Genomic DNA, 20,321 nt, shown 5'->3' with positions numbered 1-20,321 from the left:
TGCAAGTGAGGATGCACGCACCCCTCCTAGAACTGCCACCTTATTGTGATGGAGGGGTTTGTGTGCTTGAATGATCCTAGGAGCTATGTTGTCGGGGGCATTACGCCCCTGTTAGGGTTTCCCAAGGCAGACAGGTCCTAAGTGACAGGCCAGACCAAGAGCAGTTCACCAAAACCCCTTATGGAAATAAAAAAATCAAGGACCATGACGTCGCCCTGTATGGTGCAGCCGGGGCCCCACCCTGGAGCCAGGCCTGGGGTTGGGGCTCGTATGCAAGCACCTGGTGGCCGGGCCTTTGCCCACGGGGCCTGGCCAGGCTCAGCCCGAAGCGGTGACTTGGGCCAGACCTCCTGTGGGTTCACCACCCACAGAGGTAGCAGTAGGGGGCCAATGCAGTGTGGATTGGGCGGCAATCGAAGGCAGGGGCCTCGACAACCTGATCCCCGAACACAACGGCTAGCTGTTGGGACATGGAATGTCACTTCGCTGGGGGGGAAAGAGCCTGAGCTTGTGAGGGAGGTTGAGAGGTACCGGCTAGAGATAGTCGGGCTCACCTCCACACACAGCTTGGGCTCTGGAACCCAGCTCCTCGAGAGGGGCTGGACTCTCCACTTCTCTGGAGTCACCCACGGTGAGCGGCGGCGGGCTGGTGTGGGCTTGCTTATAGCTCCCAAGCTCAGCCGCTATGTGTTGGAGTTTACCCCAGTGAACGAGAGGGTTGCCTCTCTACACCTTCGGGTCGGGGAGAGGGCTCTTGCTGTTGTTTGTGCCTACGGGCTGAATAGCAGTATAGAGTTTCCAGCCTTCTTGGAGTCCCTGGGAGAGGTACTGAGAGGTGCTCAGACTGGGGACTCCATTGTTCTACTGGGGGACTTTAACGCTCATGTGGGCGACGACAGTGACACCTGGAGGGGCGTGATTGGGAGGAACGGCCTCCCCGATCTGAACCCGAGTGGTGCTTTGTTATTGGACTTCTGTGCTAGTCACGGTTTGTCCATAACAAACACCATGTCCATAAGTGCATGTGGCACCAGGACACCTTAGGTCGGAGGTTGCTGATCGACTTTGTCGTTTCATCTGATCTCCGGCCCTATGTCTTGGACACTCGGGTGAAGAGAGGGGCTCAGCTGTCAACTGATCACCACCTGGTGGTGTGTTGGATCCGCTGGCGGAGGAGGAAGCCGGACAGACCTGGCAGGCCCAAATGTATGGTGAGGGTCTGCTGGGAACATCTGGCCGAGCACTCTGTCGGGGAGGTCTTTAACTCCCACCTCCGGGAGAGCTTCTCCCAGCTTCCGAGGGAGGTGGGGGACATTGAGTCTGAGTGGACCATGTTCTCTGCCTCCATTGTCGACACGGCTGTTCGGAGCTGTGGCTGCAAGGTCTCCGGTGCCTGTCGTGGTGGCAATCCCCGAACCTGGAGTCCTATCAGGCCATGTTGGCCTCCAGGACTCCTGAGGCAGCTGACTGGTATCGGCAGGCCAGGCGTGCCGCAGCTCGGGCAGTTGCGGAGGCAAAAACCCGGAACTGGGAGGAGTTCAGTGAGGCCATGGAGGAGGACTATCGGTCGGCCTCAAGGAAATTCTGGCAAACCATCTGGCGCCTCAGGAGGGGGAAGCAGTACTCTGCCAACACTGTTTACAGTGCGGGTGGAGAGCTGTTGACCTCGACTGGGGATATTGTCAGGCGGTGGAAGGAATACTTCAAGGATCTCCTCAATCCCACCATCACGTCTTCCATTGAGGAAGCAGAGGCTGATGACTCAGAGGTGGACTCGTCCATTACACAAGCCGAAGTCACTGAGGTGGTTTGCAAGCTCCTTGGTGGCAAGGCACTAGGGGTGGATGTAATCCGCCCTGAGTATCTCAAGTCTCTGGATGCTGTGAGGCTGTCACACCTCTGCAACATCATGTGGCAGTTGGGGACAGTGCCTCTGGAGTGGCAGACTGGAGTGGTGGCCCCTCTTTTTAAGAAAGGGGACCAGACAGTGTGCTCCAATTATAGGGGAATCACACGTCTCAGCCTCCCCGGGAAGGTTTACTCCAGGGTACTGGAGAGGAGAATTCGGCCAATAGTTGAACCTCGGATCCAGGAGGAACAATGCAGTTTTCGTCCTGGTCGTGGAACACTGGACCAGCTCTATACCCTTCATAGGGTGCTTGAGGGTTCATGGGAGTTTGCCCAACCAATCCACATGTGCTTTGTGTATCTGGAGAAGGCATTCGACCGTGTCCCTCGTGGTATCTTGTGGGGGGTGCTTCAGGAGTATGGGGTTCGGGGCTCTTTGCTAAGGGCTGTCCGGTCCCTGTACGAACGGAGCAGGAGTCTGGTTCGTATTGCCGGCAGTAAGTCAGACCTGTTCCCAGTGCATGTTGGACTCTGGTAGGGCTGCCCTTTGTCACCGGTTCTGTTCATAATTTTTATGGATGGAATTTCCAGGCGTACCCAGGGGCCGGAGGGAATCCTGTTTGGGAACCACAGGATTTCATCTCTGCTTTTTGCGGATGATATTGTCCTGTTGGTTTCTTCAAACCAGGACCTTCAGCATGCACTGGGGCAGTTTGCAGTCGAGTGTGAAGCGGCTGGGATGAGAATCAGCACCTCCAAGTCCGAGGCCATGGTTCTCGACCGGAAAAGGGTGGCTTGCCCTCTTCAGGTTGGTGGAGAAGTCCTGCCTCAAGTGGAGGAGTTTAAGTATCTCAGGATCTTGTTCACAAGTGAGGGAAGGATGGAGTGTGAGATCGACAGGCGGATCGGTGCGGCCTCCGCAGTGATGCGGTCGCTTTACCGGTCCGTCATGGTGAAGAAGGAGCTGAGCCAAAAGGCGAAGCTCTCGATTTACCGGTCAATCTACGTTCCAACTCTCACCTATGGTCATGAGCTTTGGGTAATGACCGAAAGAACAAGATCACGGATGCAAGCGGCTGAAATGAGTTTCCTTCACAGGGTGGCTGGGCACTCCCTTACAGATAGGGTGAGAAGCACAGTCACTTGGGAGGAGCTCAGAGTAGAGCCACTGTTCCTCCACATTGAGAGGAATCAGCTGAGGTGGCTCAGGCATCTCTTTCGGATGCCTCCTGGATGCCTCCCTGGGGAGGTGTTCCAGGCATGTCCCCCCGGAAGGAGGCCCCGGGGAAGACCCAGGACATGCTGGAGGGACTATGTCTCTCGGCTGGCCTGGGAACGCCTCAGTGTTCTTCCCGAGGAGCTGGCCGAGGTGTCTGGGGAGAGGGAAGTTTGGGCTTCCATGCTCAGACTGCTGCCTCCGCAACCCGGCCCCAGATAAGCGGAAGAAAATGAGATGAGATGAGATGAGATGAGATGAGATGAGGATGCACGCAGTTGGGATACATGGCTCGAGCCCCTGTTATTTGCAGTTCAGGAGGTTCCGCAAGCCTCCACAGGGTTTTCACCATTTGAGTTATTATATGGGCGGAAGCTGCGTGGCATTTTGGACATGCTGCGAGAAAATTGGGAGGAGGGGCCTTCACCTAGCAAGAACAAAATTCAATACATTCTTAACCAGCACACAAAACTCCACACACTCACTTACTTAACCAGGAGAATTTGTGGCAGGCACAAGAATGTCAAGTCCGACTGTACGACAGGGTCCCTTGTGGAGACCACTTCTTGCTGGCCCAACTCACGGAGGTAGCCAAGTTGCAGAAGGAATTTTCCGATGTGTTCTCGCCCCTACCTGGCTGCACCCACCTGATAGAACACCACATTGAGATGCCCCCGGGGTGGTGGTGCATAGCCGCCTTGTCATGGACAAGAACCTCCACCCTCACGCCGCCTACGTGGCCGCCTACCTCGACAACAACATTATCTATAGCAATGATTGGCCGCAGCACCTGGAACACCTTAGGGCCATCCTAAAGTCACTGAGGCATGCGGGTCTCACAGCTAACCTGAAAAAGTGTGCAATTGGGTGGGTGGAAGTATGGTATCTGGGTTTCCACTTGGGTCATGGGCAGGTACGTCTCCAAATTAACAAGATACAAGATGAGACAGTTCCTGGGGCTGGCTGGCTACTTTCATAGGTTCATACCTAATTATTCAGATGTCACTAGCCTGCTGACTGATCTCACTAAAAACGGAGCACCAGATCCGGTCCAGTGGACAGCGCAATGCCAACAGGCTTTCTCTAAGGTAAAAGCTGCACTGTATGGGGGGCCACTTTTACACTCCCCTGACTTCTCTTTCCCCTTTGTTTTACAGATGGACGCATCAGACAGGGGGCTGGGGGCCGTTCTGTCCCAGAAGGTGGAGGGCGAGGAACATCCTGTGCTGTACATCAGCCGCAAGCTCTCGATGCATGAAAGCAAATACAGCACTATCAAGAAGGAGTGTTTGGCCATCAAGTGGGCAGTCCTCACCCTCCGATACTACCGGCTGGGACACCCTTTCACCCTCTGTTCGGACCACATGCCCCTCCAGTGGCTCCACCACATGAAGGATGCCAACACGCGGCTCACCCTTTGGTAACTTGCCTTCCAGCTGCTTAAATTCAAGGTGGTCCACAGGCCAGGGGCGCAGATGGTGGTGGTGGACTTCCTGTCCCATCAGGGGGGTCTGCTGCAGGCCGGACGGCTCCCCGGCCTGAGTCAGGCGGTGGGGGTATGTGGCAGCGGGGGTTTGGTCGAGCATCAGTTTGTGAATGGAGGGCGGGGTCAGGGAAGGTGAGTGGCCAAGTTGTTACACCTGTTGTCATTTGATGTGAAAGCAGAGAAGAGGTGCTGGGACCAGAGCACGACTGTGTGTGTGTGTGTGTGTGTGTGTGTGTGTGTGTGGATATGCACCTATGTGTCCTAGAGTGCTCAAATAAGAAGCTGAAAAGTGTATAAATGTGTGTTCGAACATTAGCTCCTGCCTGCTGTGCTTCTGTATTTCATCAACATCAGGGAAACTATCACACCAGGATATTAGGGGATCATTAGCTGGAGCCACGGGAACCCCAAGACAATAGCATATTAAGCTGTGTGAGTGGCCAACAAGGTGATGTGTTCTACATGAAGAGCCCCAACCTGGATTTCAAGAGGTGACATGCGTGTTGTAATGAGCCTGTCACTGATGGGGCCCCCATCAATCGCCTTAAGGTTCACTGGTTGCTGGAGTTCTTCTGTGGACAGGTTATACTTCTGGATGATCTCGAGACTGATGATGCTACCCTCTGCCCCTGAGTCTATGAAGGCAGAGAGAACATGGGTAAAGTCTGGGTGCTTTAACAGTACTGGCATCTTGAAAGAATGTGGTGCGTGACTGAATATATGACTCACCGGGCTGGGCGGACAGGTTTCCTGGTGGGCGAGACTCTCCCTTCTAGAGTTAGGTGGGTGAACGAGACACTTGGCTATCAGATGGCCAGATTCACCACAATAAAAAGACAGCCCTTCACGATGCCTCCTGTCTCTCTCAGAACATTACAAGCAAGCACTGGAGACCTCCTTCGGAGTCAGGGATGGCAGAGTAGGAGGAAGGGCTGGAGGTGGTTGTAACAAGGGCCGGTTACGAAGAAGGTGGTCTAGGCGGATGGCCAGGTCGATGAGGGAGTCAAGAGTGAGTTGTTTGTCGCGGCTTGCGAATTCATTGAGCACTTCAGGGCACAGACCTTGGCAAAAGGTGACCTTGAGAGTGGGCTCATTCCAGCCACGTCTGGCTGCCAGCGTGCGAAATTCCAGAGCATATTCAGCCACTCTCCTATCTCCCTGTCTAATGGTGAGCAGTTTCTCACCTACTTCAACACCCTCCAGCTGATGATCAAAAACTTGCTTAAACAGTTCCATAAATCAGTCATAAGAGGTGGTGTGTTCGCCTCCACGCTCCCAAACAGCACTCGCCCACTGCATAGCCTTGCCTGTGAGAAGATTGAGGAATTGAGCGATCTTCTGCTCCTTGGTAGCTCCAGTGAGGATCGTGAAATATAATGAACATTGAAGAAGAAATCCTTTACAGTCTGAAACTTTTCTCCAGAGTATTTTTCAGGTCAAGGAACCATCAGGGCTGCACCGGCAGAGGATGAGGGGAGTGTCAGGATGGCCTGTTAAGCAATGGCCATTAACTGCGACATTCTGGTGTTAAGTTCACTTAACATTTGCTGATGTTTTCCTAACAGTCGCCCATGAGCATTGAGAGCAGTTTACTTCACTTCCTCTGCTGCATCCATTGCTAGTGAAATATCCTGTCAGGGTGCAGGCTCTTATGGATGCAAGTGCAGGGGAGAGTGGGCGTGTCACAAATTGGTAACTAAATCCAATACAGCAATTTGAAGATGTAGTCAGGGGCAGGCAAGGGTTGGTCGATTCACAAGCAGAATGTCCGAGGACAGGCAAGTTTATTTCCGATCATCGGAAATAAACATAAACAAAGTGAAAAGCACAAAAAGTCAGGCAGAAAGTCAGAAGGCTCGGTATGATCAGGCATGGGGACAGAGAGCAATACTTCATGGTGAGTGTTTGTGGATGCTGGGCTTATATAGGGAAGTAATTACGGGAAAATGGGAAACAGGTGTACTTCCTAGAATTCTGGAGATGAGGGGCGCTGTGGTGCTTGGCAAGTGTAGTCCAGAGCAGCCATGTTTGAAGGCTGCTCCAAACTCAGGTTTTCAGTGCTATTACTGACAAACTCAAGATGTACTATACAGTAGTTATAGTGTGTATTTACCATACAGTTGTTGTACACTGTCTTTTAAAAGAGAATCACTTAATAATAATAATTTACTTCTGTTGCTTGATGCTCATTCATCACTACAGTCACAACCTTTTTCTATTACTGTATAATTTTGTTTGGGGGAAAAACACAAATTAACTGATGACTCAGACTTTTGGTCTCTTGTTTTTTTTTTTTTTATTTCAACTGAACTATTGATGACTTTTTTTCTCACATTGCTTACACCAAAGAGTAATGAGTTATTTTCTCAGTTTCATGATTGTGATTTCAGTCTGTACTAGTCTGCACCAGTTCTCCCTCCAAACCACATGGAGGCACAGCAAGGTTCTCCGGACAGCAGCAGTGAGGAATGTACCGTTCTGGAGGCTTTTCCTGGCAAAGGAACAGTTTGCTCTCAACATAAAGGAAAAGTAGGAGTGCGCACGCACACAGACACACACACAGACACAGACAGAGTGATAGTAACAATGGCTAAAGTGTTTTAGACTGTCTCCTGTGACTCTGATATTTCTGCCCTAGAAAAGTAAGTCAGACATCGTGTGCCCAGAAGTCAGCTGTGGTCTCCATTCAGACAGAAAACCAGTCCATCCTCAAATGGATGAAAACTTTTCCTGTAATTACTTCTGAGCCAAAGACAGTCACCTGTTTGATTTACAAAACTAAGATAAAAAATGTAGCTGAGTAGTGAATTAGTAAATTAAATAAGTTTAGAATAGTGAGTTATGAAGTTTATGATTTCTTAACAAGTTCTTATTACTCATGTATTAGTATAACAGTTTATCATGCATTAGCAAACCCATGTTCTGATTCATACACACATTCATCTCACAGACACTCACACACGTACAGCTATAGCATTATTTATGTGATTTATGTGTTTTATATATATATATATATATATATATATATATATATATATATATATGGGGTTTTTTTTTTGTTTTTTTTTAGGCCCTAGCATTTTATTGTCTGCCGTGTGAGAGTGCTGTGTGTGAGCAGTGTATTGTGGGGGAACATACCGACCACCTGACAGATTCACTGGAAAAAATTGTGGATCAACAGCGAACAGCTTTGCATGAAAGTCTGAATGCAGCTCAGAACAGGTAGGACTCCAGATCAGGCTAAAACATTTGAAATTTTGTTATGGAATATTCCCCCTTTAACTTTTCCACATTTTGTTGTGTTTTACCCTGGAATTGAAATAAATGTACCTAACTGGACTTTTGGAACGTGGCTATAGGGATTTGTGACCCTTGTAGAGTAAATTTTAGTGTCATACTGTTTTGTAAGTTTCCTTTTCACTGAGTGTTGCCTCTTCAAGGACTAACAACTTAGAACATTCTGTACCAAAACATGTTCATCTTATCATGCTCGTTATGTGCATAGCAGATGTGCGTAGCAGATATGCATGCAAGCCAGCGATTAGAGAAAGAACCAATCAGCTTGAAAGCTGATCACGCTCCCTGAGCATGATCAGGGTATGCAATGCAATAGATGTAATGCAGTAGATGTCTCCCTTTTATCTAGTAAAGAGTATATATATATTTGAGAACAAAGAGGCGATATGAGTGGTGTGCTGAACCCTCATCACTCCAGATCAGGCTAAAACATTTGAAGTTTCTGTAATAAAACATTAGAATTGCAAAAGGACGAGACTGTTGTTGGTGTTTGTCATTTTTCCACGACACCCTTCAACCACAAGAGTGTTACTGATGTCAGGAGAGAAGGACACTTGAGTTCTTAACCTCCAGCCATGTCTTCATGGAGCTCACTTTGTGTACAGTGGCATTGTCATGCTGGAACAGGTTTGGGCTTGTTAGTTCCAGTGAAGGGAAACTGTAATATTACAGCATACATAGACATTCTATACAACTGTGTGCTTCCAGCACTATTGTAACAGTTTGGAGAAGAACCACATATGGGTGTGATGGTCAAGAGTGCACATATTTTTGGCCTTTTAATGTATATCTAACATTCAAAGGTGCAACCTATGTATTTTTTATTGTGGCACAAATGTTAAATAAAAAAAGCAAAGACTTCTTGGTTGCCTAAATACAGTGGTGCTTGAAAGTTTGTGAACCCTTTAGAATTTTCTATATTTCTGCATAAATATGACCTAAAACATCATCAGATTTTCACACAAGTCCTAAAAGTAGATAAAGAGAACCCAGTTAAACAAATGAGACAAAAATATTATACTTGGTCATTTATTTATTGAAGAAAATGATCCAATATTACATATCTGTGAGTGGCAAAAGTATGTGAACCTTTGCTTTCAGTATCTGGTGTGATCCCCTTGTGCAGCAATAACTGCAACTAAACGTTTCTGGTAACTGTTGATCAGTCCTGCACACCGGCTTGGAGGAATTTTAGCCCGTTCCTCCGTACAGAAGAGCTTCAACTCTGGGATTTTGGTGGGTTTCCTCACATGAACTGCTCGCTTCAGGTCCTTCCACAACATTTCGATTGGATTAAGGTCAGGACTTTGAATTGGCCATTCCAAAACATGAACTTTATTCTTCTTTAACCATTCTTTGGTAGAACGACTTGTGTGCTTAGGGTCGTTGTCTTGCTGCATGACCCACCTTCTCTTGAGATTCAGTTCATGGACAGATGTCCTGACCATTTTCCTTTAGAATTCGCTGGTATAATTCAGAATTCATTGTTCCATCAATGATGGCAAGCCGTCCTGGCCCAGATGCAGCAAAACAGGCCCAAACCATGATACTACCACCACCATGTTTCACAGATGGCATAAGGTTCTTATGCTGGAATGCAGTGTTTTCCTTTCCCCAAACATAACGCTTCTCATTTAAACCAAAAAGTTCTATTTTGGTCTCATCTGTCCACAAAACATTTTTCCAATAGCCTTCTGGCTTGTCCACGTGATCTTTAGCAAACTGCAGATGAGCAGCAATGTTCTTTTTAGAGAGCAGTGGCTTTCTCCTTCCAACCCTGTCATGCACACCATTGTTGTTCAGTGTTCTCCTGATGGTGGACTCATGAACATTAACATTAGCCAATGTGAGAGAGGCCTTCAGTTGCTTAGAAGTTACCCTGGGGTCCTTTGTGACCTTGCCAACTATTACATGCCTTGTTCTCGGAGTGATCTTTGTTGGGAGGGTAACAATGGTCTTGAATTTCCTCCATTTGTACACAATCTGTCTGACTGTGGATTGGTGGAGTCCAAACTCTTTAGAGATGGTTTTGTAACCTTTTCCAGCCTGATGAGCATCAACAACGCTTTTTCTGAGGTCCTCAGAAATCTCCTTTGTTCGTGCCATGATACACTTCCACAAACATGTGTTGTGAAGATCAGACTTTGATAGATCCCTGTTCTTTAAATAAAACAGGGTGCCCACTCACACCTGATTGTCATCCCATTGATTGAAAACACCTGACTCTAATTTCGCCTTCAAATTAACTGCTAATCCTAGAGGTTCACATACTTTTGCCACTCACAGATATGTAATATTGGATCATTTTCATCAATAAATAAATGACCAAGTATAATATTTTTGTCTCATTTGTTTAACTGGGTTCTCTTGATCTACTTTTAGGACTTGTGTGAAAATCTGATGATGTTTTAGGTCATATTTATGCAGAAATATAGAAAATTCTAAAGGGTTCACAAATTTTCAAGCACCACTGTATATTCACTCTCCTGGGTCAGTACTTGGTAGAATCAGTTTTGGCTGCACTTGTAGCTGCAAATCTTCTGGGATATGTCTTAATCAGCCTTGCACATCTGGATACTGATGTTTTCACCCTTTCTTCTTGGTAAACCTTACTTGAACCCTCTCAGATTGGATGCAGAGCGTTATTGGTGAATAGAATTTTTCATGTCTTACCATAGAGTCTGAATCAGATTGAGGTTTGGGCTTTGACTGGATCATTCTAACACATTCAGGCTTTTAGTGTTGAACCACTCCAGTGTAGCTTTGGCAGAATACTTAGGGATGTTGGAAGATGAAGTTCTGTGGCCCAGTCTCAGGTCTCTTACAGAGTAGAACAGGTTTTATAGTTGGCTTTATCCTTATTGCCCTCAACACTGTCTAGTTTCCCTGCTGATAAAAAAAAACATCTTCACAATGTGATGCTACCACCACCATGCTTCATAGCAGGGATGATGTCCACAGGATGATGAGCAGTGGTGGAGTTTGGTCAAACATAGTGTTCAAGTGAATCTGTTGCTGTGCACAGTCTGCTCTGTTCATCAAAAGATTAAGACCTCCATTATTGACCATTGCATTACATTTAGCAGATGCTCTTATCCAGAGTGACATACAACAAGTCCAAAAGTCAAGACCAGACCAGACCATTATTTGGTCATATTTCAGAGGGGTGATACTAAAGCTCATCTTCATCTTCCAGATATATATTCATCTTACAGACCATAGGACTGTTGTTGTTTGGATAATTTGAAGACTATTTTCAACCTAAAGAGTGACACGTAGAAGTTTAAAAATCCCAAAAATATTGTTGAGACAAGTGCAACACACACTTTAATCTCAACACTTGGTGCTGAGAATGATTTGATTCTGGGCTGTATTGGTCTTCTCTCACTGATGTATGGGGGTAGAGGGTGTTTGAAAAATTGTGCCAAGCAACAGATAGACTATAGTTATTATAATTTAAAGATCCAATATGGTATGTGTACATAATTAAATGTCCAGTGGGCATAATTACAATGCTGGTGTACATGATACATGAAGATCCTGTTCACAAACCATTTCCTTTAATGTTTAAAACATCTATTTAAGTGAAATTGTATGCCAGTGACATTCTGACTTTCACTACTGGATGGAAAGTTGGTTAGTTGTTTGATTGACTGGGTAGTTATTTGATTGACTGGTTGATTATCACCCAGGCTTCCCCAGATCAGAGATGCTGTACAGACACTGAAGGACATCCTGCAGCAACTGAGCACTCAGAAGAACTCTATTGAGGAGGATATCCACATCTCCTTTACTGAGCTACACAAGACCCTGGACACACGTAAGAGTGTCCTGCTCATGGAGTTAGAGGTCACCTATGGATTAAAGCAGAAGGTGAGTGTGAATGCACCTTTTGTTCATTCATCCAGGAGCATGTTGTGCAGCAATTGATGGAGTTTGTCAAGTAAAAGGACACTGCATTTACAAGTAAATGATAGAATTTCTGTTTATTTATTTCAGTTGTTCAGATGGACTAAAGCAGAAGGTTGATGTGTTTGTATGGTTTTAGGTCCTGCAGAATCAATTAGACACTCTGCTTAAAGAGGAGGCTGATATCAGCAGTAACTGTAGTCAGACAGGAGAGGCATTGGATGGGGCAAGTGAGGCTGTTGTTCTGCAGACTCATAAAGATTATGGAGAGCGGCTGAGTGAGTTGGCCAGTCAGGGGCTTCCCCTCCAACCTGAGGAGAATGATCAGCTGGAGCTCATGATGGAAGTAGAAGGACTTCGTAAGTCCATCCACAACCTGGGTGCCGTTATCACCACCAATGCAGTGGCCAGCCAGACTGAGGCTTCAGGAGATGGTCTAGAGCAATGCATTGTAGGTCAGCCAACCTCCATCATCATAACCACCAGAGACAAGTCAGGGGGCCTGTGTAAGTCAGGCAATGCTGTCATCTCAGGAGAAGTCTTCACACCTGATGGCAGTGTCATGGACGGAGAGATTTTGGACCATAAGAATGGCACCTATGAGTTCCTGTATACATTGCACAAGGAAGGGGACTTTAGTCTGGCACTGAGACTCTATGATCAGCACATCAAAGGAAGCCCCTTCCGGCTTAAGGTCACTAGTTCTCCAGACGATTCTCCCACCACCACATCTGGAGCCAACGCTGCCTCCACAGGGTCCAGTGAAGGTGGTGCGAGGAGACGGAGTGCCAAGTCGCCAGGTAGCAGGAGCCGACAGAAGGGGGTGCGGAGAGGCGGGAGCTTGTTCAGCACACCCAAGAAGAAAGTAAATCCCATTGAAGATGATCTTATCTTCAGAATTGGTAAGCACAATAATCACCAGATTTAGCTCCTGTTAATACCACAGCTGTGGTTGGCAGTAATGACCACACAGCATGAAGTGCAAATTTTCTATTGGTTCAACAGGGTTTTATTTCTCAATCCTTTCATACAGGCATCTTTTTTAGACACTTTGAGTTACAGTTAGGTCCCTAAATATTTGGACAGAGACAACATTTTTCTAATTTTGGTTCTGTACATTACCACAGTGAATTTTGAACAAAACAATTCAGATGCAGTTGAAGTTCAGACTTTCAGCTTTAATTCAGTGGGTTGAACAAGATGATTGCATAAAAATGTGAGGAACTAAAGCATTTTTTAAACACAATCTCTTCATTTCAGGGGTTCAAAAGTAATTGGACAAATTAAATAATTGTAAATAAAATGTTCATTTCTAATACTTGGTTGAAAACCCTTTGTTGGCAATGACTGCCTGAAGTCTTGAACTCATGGACATCACCAGACGCTGTGTTTCCTCCTTTTTAATGCTCTGCCAGGCCTTTACTGCACCGGTTTTCAGTTGTTGTTTGTTTGTGGGCCTTTCTGTCTGAAGTTTAGTCTTTAACAAGTGAAATGCATGCACAATTGGGTTGAGATCAGGTGACTGACTTGGCCATTCAAGAATATTCCACTTCTTTGCTTTAATAAACTCCTGGGTTGCTTTGGCTTTATGTTTTGGGTCATTGTCCATCTGTATCATGAAACGCCGACCAATCAGTTTGGCTGCATTTGGCTGGATTTGAGCACACAGTATGTCTCTGAATACCTCAGAATTCATCCGGCTGCTTCTGTCCTGTGTCACATCATCAATAAACACTAGTGACCCAGTGCCACTAGCAGCCATGCATGCCCAAGCCATCACACTGCCTCCGCCATGTTTTACAGATGATGTGGTATGCTTTGGATCATGAGCTGTACCACGCCTTCGCCATACTTTTTTCTTGCCATCATTCTGGTAGAGGTTGATCTTGGTTTCATTTGTCCAAAGAATGTTCTTCCAGAACTGTGCTGGCTTTTTTAGATGCTTTTTTAGCAAAGTCCAATCTAGCCTTTTTATTCTTGAGGCTTATGAGTGGCTTGCACTGTGCAGTGAACCCTCTGTATTTACTTTCATGCAGTCTTCTCTTTATGGTAGATTTGGATATTGATACGCCTACCTCCTGGAGAGTGTTGTTCACTTGGTTGGCTGTTGTGAAGGGGTTTCTCTTCACCATGGAAATTATTCTGCGATCATCCACCACTGTTGTCTTCTGTGGGTGTCCAGGTCTTTTTGCATTGATGAGTTCACCAGTGCTTTCTTTCTTTCTCAGGATGTACCAAACTGTAGATTTTGCCACTCCTAATATTGTAGCAATTTCTCAGATGGGTTTTTTTCGCAGCTTAAGGATGGCTTGTTTCACCTGCATGGAGAGCTCCTTTGACCGCATGTTTTCTTCACAGCAAAATCTTCCAAATGCAAGCACCACACCTCAAATCAACTCCAGGCCTTTTATCTGCTTAATTGAGAATGACATAACGAAGGAATTTCCCACACCTGCCCATGAAATAGCCTTTGAGTCAATTGTCCAATTACTTTTGGTCCCTTTAAAAACAGGGTGGCACAGGTTAAGGAGCTGAAACTCCTAAACCCTTCATCCAATTTTAATGTGGATACCCTCAAATGAAAGCTGAAAGTCTGGAATTTATGTCCATGTCCAATATATAACTATAACTTGAATATATTTCAGTAAACAGGTAAAAAAACAAAATTTGTGTAAGTGTCCAAATATATATGGACCTAACTGTACATAACTGTGGCTCACAGCAACCTCTTAATCAGACAAGCTGTTATTAGGAAGGAAGGATCTGGAGAATAAGACCATATCTTTCTTTTCTTGCAGCATTACTATAGTCATCAGTCTGGTCCCTTATTTGTGATTTATTTATTCCACAGGAACAAAAGGAAGAAATAAAGGTGAATTCACCAATCTACAGGGTGTAGCTGCCTCATCAGGAAGTATCCTAATTGCAGACAGTAATAATCAATGTGTGCAGGTGATTAGAAGTCACTTTTTCATGAGTGTCTAAAAACTGCAATTCTTTCTCAGTAAAAGAATGTTTAATTTCTATGTGATGAAACATGAACAGCCAAGCTTAGCATTTTTGTTTATTTAAAATGTTTCTTCAGTCATTTTGCTTTGATTTTCAAAGGTACGAGTTAAATACTCCTTTTATAAGTGGTTGAATAGGCCCGTATTCATTAATGCACTTTTTGTGAACCCCAAAGCAGAACTGGTATATTTTTGAGTGATAAATCATAGCAGTATACTACTTTGTTAAAATGCGGTGCTCCATCACAAAATGTGTAAAGGTTCACAGGTCTGATATTGGGCAATTTATGACAATTACAAATATTTTCCTATGTACCCTTGCTACCAACTTCAAGATGTGCTCATGTCTAGAAATATTGAATTGTACATGAACAGTTAAAAGGCTATTACTATTATTCCAAAAATGAACATTAATTGCTGTAGTTCTATTCTATTTGATTGTCCAGATCTTCTCCAATGAGGGAGAGTTTCAGAGCCGGTTCGGAGTTCGTGGCCGTTCGCCGGGGCAGCTGCAGAGGCCCACTGGTGTCGCTGTACATCCAAATGGTGACATTATCATTGCTGACTATGATAACAAGTGGGTTAGCATCTTCTCCAGTGATGGCAAATACAAGGTGAGGGCTCTTGTATGTCACAAAAACAATGCACTCTAAGAAAGAGATTCCCAAGGCTAGTCCAGGGGAACCACCCCATCCTGTACGTTCTTTGTATTCCTGCTCTGACACACCTGATTTAACTCAGAAAGGGTAATTTACTTAATAATTAAGTAAATTATGAGTGGAATCTGGTGAGTCAGGAACACTAAAAGGATAAACAGTAAGGGCAGGACAGGGGGTTCACCAAGACCAAGGTTTGGCACTTGCACTTTAAGAAGTAGAATGCTAATTGTGTATTTGCATGCTTGGTTAGTGCTCACTCATGTTTGAGGAGAACTAGACATTCAAAAGACCAGAATATAAAGGAGTAATGGAATCTGTGGAATTTCAGAGCAAAATAACAAAGCATCTCTGTTTTTAGACCTTTATTTGAACAATAGAGACTCAGAGTGGAAGCTCCTTCCACTACTGAGGAGACAGGACACTGAAGTAGAGAGGTGTTGCATTTACATTTATTCATTTGGCAAAAATTTTTATTAAAAAATGACTGACAATTGCAAAGCACATGAGGGTTAAAGGACCCAACAGTGGCTACTGGGATTCAGATCACATTCACACGTTGGTCAGTAGTCCAGAGCCCTAACTGTTGAGCAATTGCTACAAACTTTTGGCTCTGAGATATTACAGTACAAAGGTCAGGGACTAAAAAAGTGTTTTAAAAACAAGGTCTTTGCTGATAAAAGCTGGGACTGAACCTTTAGGTCTTCAGTCTAATGCTGAGCTATTTCAGCCAATCTTGTGTTAAGGATATGCCTCAAAGATTGAAAGAGTGAAGTTCAAGATTGTATATGTATTTCTGAAACAAGGTACATAGGTAATGTGATGCAGACTTGATCTCAGTAAGCAAGTGCATGAGGTTATGAACCTGGTAAGAAGCAGGAGATAACTACAGCTTGTAGAAGAATTTGAGGAGATTCTGTAGCCATAAAAGATCAGGGTGTGAAGAAGAAATCTGCAGACTGGTGGAAAGAGACATTAATGACATTTATTGATGGTTCTTTCTGTTCTGTAGGCTAAGCTAGGGTCTGGTAGGCTGATGGGTCCAAAGGGAGTCTCTGTGGATCAGAACGGTCACGTTATTGTTGTGGATAACAAGGCCTGCATGGTGTTCATCTTCCAGCCCAGTGGGAAACTTGTAACAAAGTTTGGCAGCAGAGGAAACGGTGACAAACAGTTCGCAGGTAATAGTTACACTGACAGTATTTAATGTAATACGCAACAGTCGGTATTGCACACAGTGTAAGTATATGTATACAGATACTATATGATTTATAATCAGACTATCCAGAGTCATCTTCTTCTGGCTTCTCCTGATTAGGGGTCGCCACAGCGGATCTTTCGTCTCCATTGCTCCCTGTCTTCTGCATCCTTCTCTACCACATCTACCACTTTCATGTCCTCTCTCACCACATCCATGTATCTCCTCTTTGGCCTTCCTCGTTTTCGTTTGCCTGGCAGCTCCATCCTCAACATTCTCCTTCCCACATGCTCTGCATCTCTTCTCAGGATGTGCCCATACCATCTCAGTCTCATCTCTTTTAGCTTAATTCCCAAGCTCTCTACATGTGCTGTCCCTCTGATGTACTCGTTCCTTATCCTGTCCAACCTTGTCACTCCCATCGCAAACCTTAACATCCTCAACTCTGCCACCTCCAACTTTGCCTCCAATCCATACATCACAGCTGGTCTCACTACTGTCTTATACATCTTACCTTTCACTTTTGCTGGGACTTTCCTATCACAAGTGACTCCCAAAATCCTTCTCCAACTGCTCCACCCTGCCTGCACTCTCTTTCTCACCTGAATATCGCAGCCCCCATTTTCCTGCACATCAGACTATCCAGAGTAATGATTTATAATCAGACTATTCAGTGACCCCCAGATGAGAATGGGTTCCCTTTCGAGTCTGGTTCCTTTCAAGCTTTCGTCCTCATGTTGTCTTTCTATAAAGCTGCTTTGTGATAATGTCTCTTGTTAAAAGCACTATACAAACAAAATTGAACTGAATACATATTTGTGTGCGAACTCTTTACAGTACAGCTCCAGAATTATAGGCACCTTTGGTAAAGATTAGTTAAAAGATGAAGAAAATGTCATTCATTCATTTTCAGTAAGCTTTATCCTGGTCAGGGTGAAGGATCTGGATCTCGGGAACACTGGGCGTGTGTGAGGTGGGAATATACCCTGCCTTGATGTGATGCCAGTACATCAGCATGCATGCACACACACACACACACACACACACACACACACACTTACACCCAGGGGCAATTTAGAATCACCAGATCTCTTAGGGTGTCAGTAATTCTGCAGTTGACTGGACACTGTTTGTCTTTCCAGGACCCCATTTTGCTGCAGTCAACAATAATAATGAAATAATCGTCACTGACTTTCACAATCATTCTGTCAAGGTAAGGTATACCGAGCGTTCTTTAACTAACTTTTCAATCACATTTCAACTTTTAATCATGAATCGTCTTACAGCAGTTTGGGTTAATTGCTCAAGTTTAGAACAGTATTAACTGAAGAGAAACTGGAATTCTCTGAAGCACAAACTCTGATTTGGATCTTTAAAGTTTTATTCCAGCCTCGATACAGCACACTGACAGAGGCGTGGCCATGTATAACTAACAGCTTTACTTTAACCAGGAAAAATATTTCATATAACTTTACCAAAACACCTACGGTATGTGAGGAATAAAGTCCTTGGGTCATGCAGTTATAGGAAAATAATCAACAACAGGGTGGTGTGAGTAAGTGTAAATATTATTACCAATCTGAAGTTGATTAGAAGATTTCCTATAACTGCATGACCCAAAGATCACTAATGCCACTAATACCTCATAATTTTTATCCATTTAATGTTGTAGAACATTGGTGAAACAAGTCCGTTCCTGCTGCCAATTACATTCTAGCAGCTACAAATAGTTGTTCCCTTACCAGCCTTTCTTTATTCTCTTGAAATTAATAAATCACAAAAGGTGCATTAATATAAACCTGTGATATGAATTAAACCTGCACTCTGTTATAGATCAGAATCCAGAATTCTACAGCGATGTGGTACAATCCAGCATTGATACCTGTATTAATTTGTCCTCCAGCTTATTAGACCGGTTCTGTTCTTATTTACAGGTGTTCAGTGCTGAAGGTGAGTTCCTGCTCAAATTTGGGTCAAATGGTGAAGGTAACGGTCAGTTCAATGCTCCCACAGGCGTTGCAGTGGATGTTAACGGGAACATCATTGTAGCTGACTGGGGAAACAGTCGCATACAGGTATTACAACTAAGTGAATTACGTTCATGTTTGCATCTGTGAGCTCTTAACACTCCTGAAACAATCGATGAAATACATCAAATACCTGGTCCAGATGGGCTCAGAGGTGAGAGTAGAAATGTGGACCATCTCTAGGGACTGAGGGTCAGTTTGGAAAAGCATCAGTTGTGTGGACACTTAAACACCACCATGCAAGTGTGATAAATTGTGTACTCATCCCCTCTGTTCTGACAGGTGTTTGATGGAAGTGGTTCCTTTCTGTCCTACATCAACACGGCGGCGGATCCTCTGTATGGGCCGCAGGGTCTCGCCCTGACCTCTGACGGCCATGTTGTCGTGGCCGACTCCGGCAATCACTGTTTTAAGGTGTACCGTTACCTTCAGTGATTCAGTACTTTAGAGATCCGTATCTATCTCTTGCACTTCTACTGCAGATCCATCACGCTTACTCTTCTGTGCTAACTGCGGCGTTCTTGCTGGAACGGATTGATGCGTCTTGAATAATTCTCTTCAGTGAATATTTGCAAGAGCTGAGGCTTGTAAAATTAAAGTGTGGTCACATTTAGCTTCCATTGTACACATTTGCAAATTATTTTCATTTCTTAAAGTTTAGGTTAGGTGAACTTTGACCTCATTATTTGATCCTTTAAAAAACATGGAGGAATCTTGAGTTTTGTCTTTTGCCAATGTTATATAACAGTGCTACCAAAATACAGAATTTAAAATTGTTTGTAATACTTTTATTCAATATAAGTTTGATATTACATCATCATCATGATATATAAAGTGTTAAATTTGACACTTAATTGTAGGATTATTTTATCTTTTTCTCTCATGTCTGAAAGCGGTGTTTTATAAGACTCAATTTTTTCAGATTCAACTAACCATGTGGCTTATCTGCTGTTTAATTGAGAAAAATACATGTGCTCCTTTGGTGTATTTTCCAGTGATAACCCTTAGCAGTGGACTCCAGTATTAAAATACAGGTCTGGCTAAACCGCAGTTGTTTACACCTCTGGGGTTATAATGTGACCACACCTTTATTTAGCAGCCACTCAAAGCCAAATATCTGTTGCATTGTTGTAGAATGTGATGAGCTCTGACAAGCATGTGTTTGGGAATTGAACCTGAAAAGTCCATTTGCTCGGCTTTCACTGCTAAATCTGAGTTATGTTCTGCGCATGTGAACAACTTTACACAGAAATTCCACAACATTCTGCATCCCTGTTCTTTAAAACTGGATTTTATGATACTATTTAAAGATTTGATGCATACAAACTTCACGTCTTTAATTCATGCTGCACGTTAAAACACATCCCTGAGGGTCACGTCATGGCTCTCTCAGTGATTTCAGTGCACTTAGGAAATAAAGTCTAAAATAATATAGGAAACATTGAACATTTATAGTACATGGACTTCGTTCTGTGTTATTAGACTGTGGACGTGTAGGAGCTCTAACGTAGATCCATATTAACACTCTCTCGTCTTATAGGACTTTACGAGCAAATATCAGGCCTCTATTTTTTATTTTAAAATATTTAAAAGGGGAAATGGTCTTTATATTTATGTATTTATCTTGACTAATGTTTCAAAGAAAAGTGGAAAAAGTGGTCAGTTTTTTAGTCTGT

The 20,321-nt window shown here is 44.4% G+C and overlaps 1 protein-coding gene across 1 annotated transcript in view; it reads left to right on the top strand.

Moving 5' to 3' along the window:
• trim2b (tripartite motif containing 2b) overlaps nt 1–19,143 on the top strand; it is a 37,439-nt gene extending 18,296 nt beyond the window's left edge. Inside the window, exons 2-11 of the mRNA XM_060899456.1 lie at nt 6,941–7,079; nt 7,621–7,772; nt 11,540–11,720; nt 11,896–12,658; nt 14,608–14,708; nt 15,211–15,378; nt 16,433–16,601; nt 17,761–17,831; nt 18,553–18,693; nt 18,928–19,143. Of these exons, the coding sequence (XP_060755439.1) occupies nt 6,978–7,079; nt 7,621–7,772; nt 11,540–11,720; nt 11,896–12,658; nt 14,608–14,708; nt 15,211–15,378; nt 16,433–16,601; nt 17,761–17,831; nt 18,553–18,693; nt 18,928–19,080 (2,001 nt within the window). The 5' untranslated portion in view covers nt 6,941–6,977 and the 3' untranslated portion in view covers nt 19,081–19,143. The remainder of the gene's footprint in view (nt 1–6,940; nt 7,080–7,620; nt 7,773–11,539; nt 11,721–11,895; nt 12,659–14,607; nt 14,709–15,210; nt 15,379–16,432; nt 16,602–17,760; nt 17,832–18,552; nt 18,694–18,927) is intronic.
• Nucleotides 19,144–20,321: the final 1,178 nt, after the last annotated feature.

The sequence above is a fragment of the Neoarius graeffei genome, chromosome 18 (assembly GCF_027579695.1).
Source record: "Neoarius graeffei isolate fNeoGra1 chromosome 18, fNeoGra1.pri, whole genome shotgun sequence".
Taxonomy (NCBI): Eukaryota; Metazoa; Chordata; class Actinopteri; order Siluriformes; family Ariidae; genus Neoarius; species Neoarius graeffei.
Note: the sequence above shows the minus strand (reverse complement) of the source record. Positions and strands in the feature narration are given on the sequence as shown.